General features: G+C 59.5%; 1 protein-coding gene across 1 annotated transcript; it reads left to right on the forward strand.

Annotated features, from left to right (window-relative positions):
• Window positions 1–877: 877 nt before the first annotated feature.
• Window positions 878–1,584, forward strand: DICSQDRAFT_168751 (uncharacterized protein; the record flags this gene model as incomplete). The annotated part of the gene is made up of 1 exon (XM_007364371.1): window positions 878–1,584. A coding segment is annotated over one exon (707 nt), but the record flags the coding sequence as incomplete, so codon positions are not given.
• Between the last annotated feature and the right edge of the window lie 15 nt (window positions 1,585–1,599).

Here is a 1,599-nt window from a genome sequence, read left to right on the forward strand (position 1 = left end):
GTTCTCTAGCGCCCATTGTTCGTTCCCTGTATATAGCTGGATCCCTTGCTACCTGGAGACTCTAGTTTCGACCTCTTGTCTCCAGGTAAGCCATCGTGTATTTCGCTCTGTAGATACCTCGCTCAATACACAACTTGTCTCCAGTCCTGCCTGTTGAGCTCCGCTCCAGTCTCACTGCGATCAGAGCTCGTCGGCGCTCCTGCCTGCCTCGCTCGTCTCCACTTACTCGCTCGACAGTCAGTCGTAACATTAGGTCGAAACTACCTCACAGGCACCAGCGCCCTCCCACGTTTAACACTCCGTTTATCACTGTCCCCCCCACCTTTCCATCCTGGATTGTAGCTCGTTTTTCCACGGCTTTCATCCTGTCGCCGTAGAAGACCAACACTACAACCTCAACTATCAGCGGTGGCACATCTGCCCGAGCCAACCCTGCCCTCACCGGTTGGACAACGGGGACGACAGTGACACCGACTGGTCCCAGTTCCCACACCACATACGACCTGAGGTGGAACAAGGCGCGCTCATCCAGGTTCGCTTAGCGACTCCCCTCCCAACGACAACTGAGTCAGGACGGCCGCTACGAGCAGCCGTACTCGCATCCATCAGCCTACCAGGGACTAGACAGCCCAGTCGCTCAGCAACCCGCGCCCCAAGCCGTATCCCTAGCCCAGGCGGCTCTCCCCGAACTGAATCTCCTGCCGGAGGATCTCGTATCCCGCTCGACACCACCATCTCGCTCGTCACCAATCGTCTAGAACGACGAGCTTCAGGTGCGTTTGAACCTCCGAAAACCACCGAACCACCCCCGAGACCCCCACGAAACCCATCACACTCCGAATCAAGCGTGCAATCCCCTCGTAGTCCATCCCCTACCATGTCGGCCATCGATTCCAAGCTTCTCAGCCAACTCGCACCCCGAGACTACGATGGCAAGGAAGCTCAGGCCGGACTCCGCTTCGCTGCCATGGCCAAGCTCTACCATACGCAGCTGGTAGCTTCGTCGATCGCGGCCAACCTTGCATGGATCATGGTATTGAACAAGTTGACGGACGACGCCGCTCGATGGGCTGGGCCCCACATCATCGATCTCACTGACGGCAAGGTCGTTTGGTCGAACGTGGATGCCTTCGAGACGGCCTTCAAGGCCCACTTCTGCGCGGTCGACGACAAGAAGGCCGCACTCTCCGAACTCGTCAAGCTGTGCAAGGCATCGCACAAGCTCGGCACAGCCAAGGACTACACAGCGAACTTCAACGCTATCGCGGCACGCACTCCGCTCTCCGACGAGGACAAGCGGGCGCGCTATGTAGATGGTTTGCCGTACAAGATCCAGAACGAGTTCGCGGTCACGGCGCACGAGGTCGACACACTGGAGAAGGCGCAGAAGGTCGCCCTGCGCATGGACCAGCAACTGGCCGAACGCGCCGAGGCGATGCCCAAGACCAAGGGCTGGGGCCGCCGTGGCGAACGAGTAGCAGCGGACCGACGTGGACCTGAGGAGCGGTCCTGCTTCAACTGTGGCGAGAAGGGCCACATCCAGCGGAACTGCAAGAAGCCCCCGCGAGGACAGCAAGCAGCCGCGTCCACCGCTACTTC

This window comes from Dichomitus squalens (assembly GCF_000275845.1).
Source record: "Dichomitus squalens LYAD-421 SS1 unplaced genomic scaffold DICSQscaffold_8, whole genome shotgun sequence".
Classification (NCBI taxonomy): domain Eukaryota; kingdom Fungi; phylum Basidiomycota; class Agaricomycetes; order Polyporales; family Polyporaceae; genus Dichomitus; species Dichomitus squalens.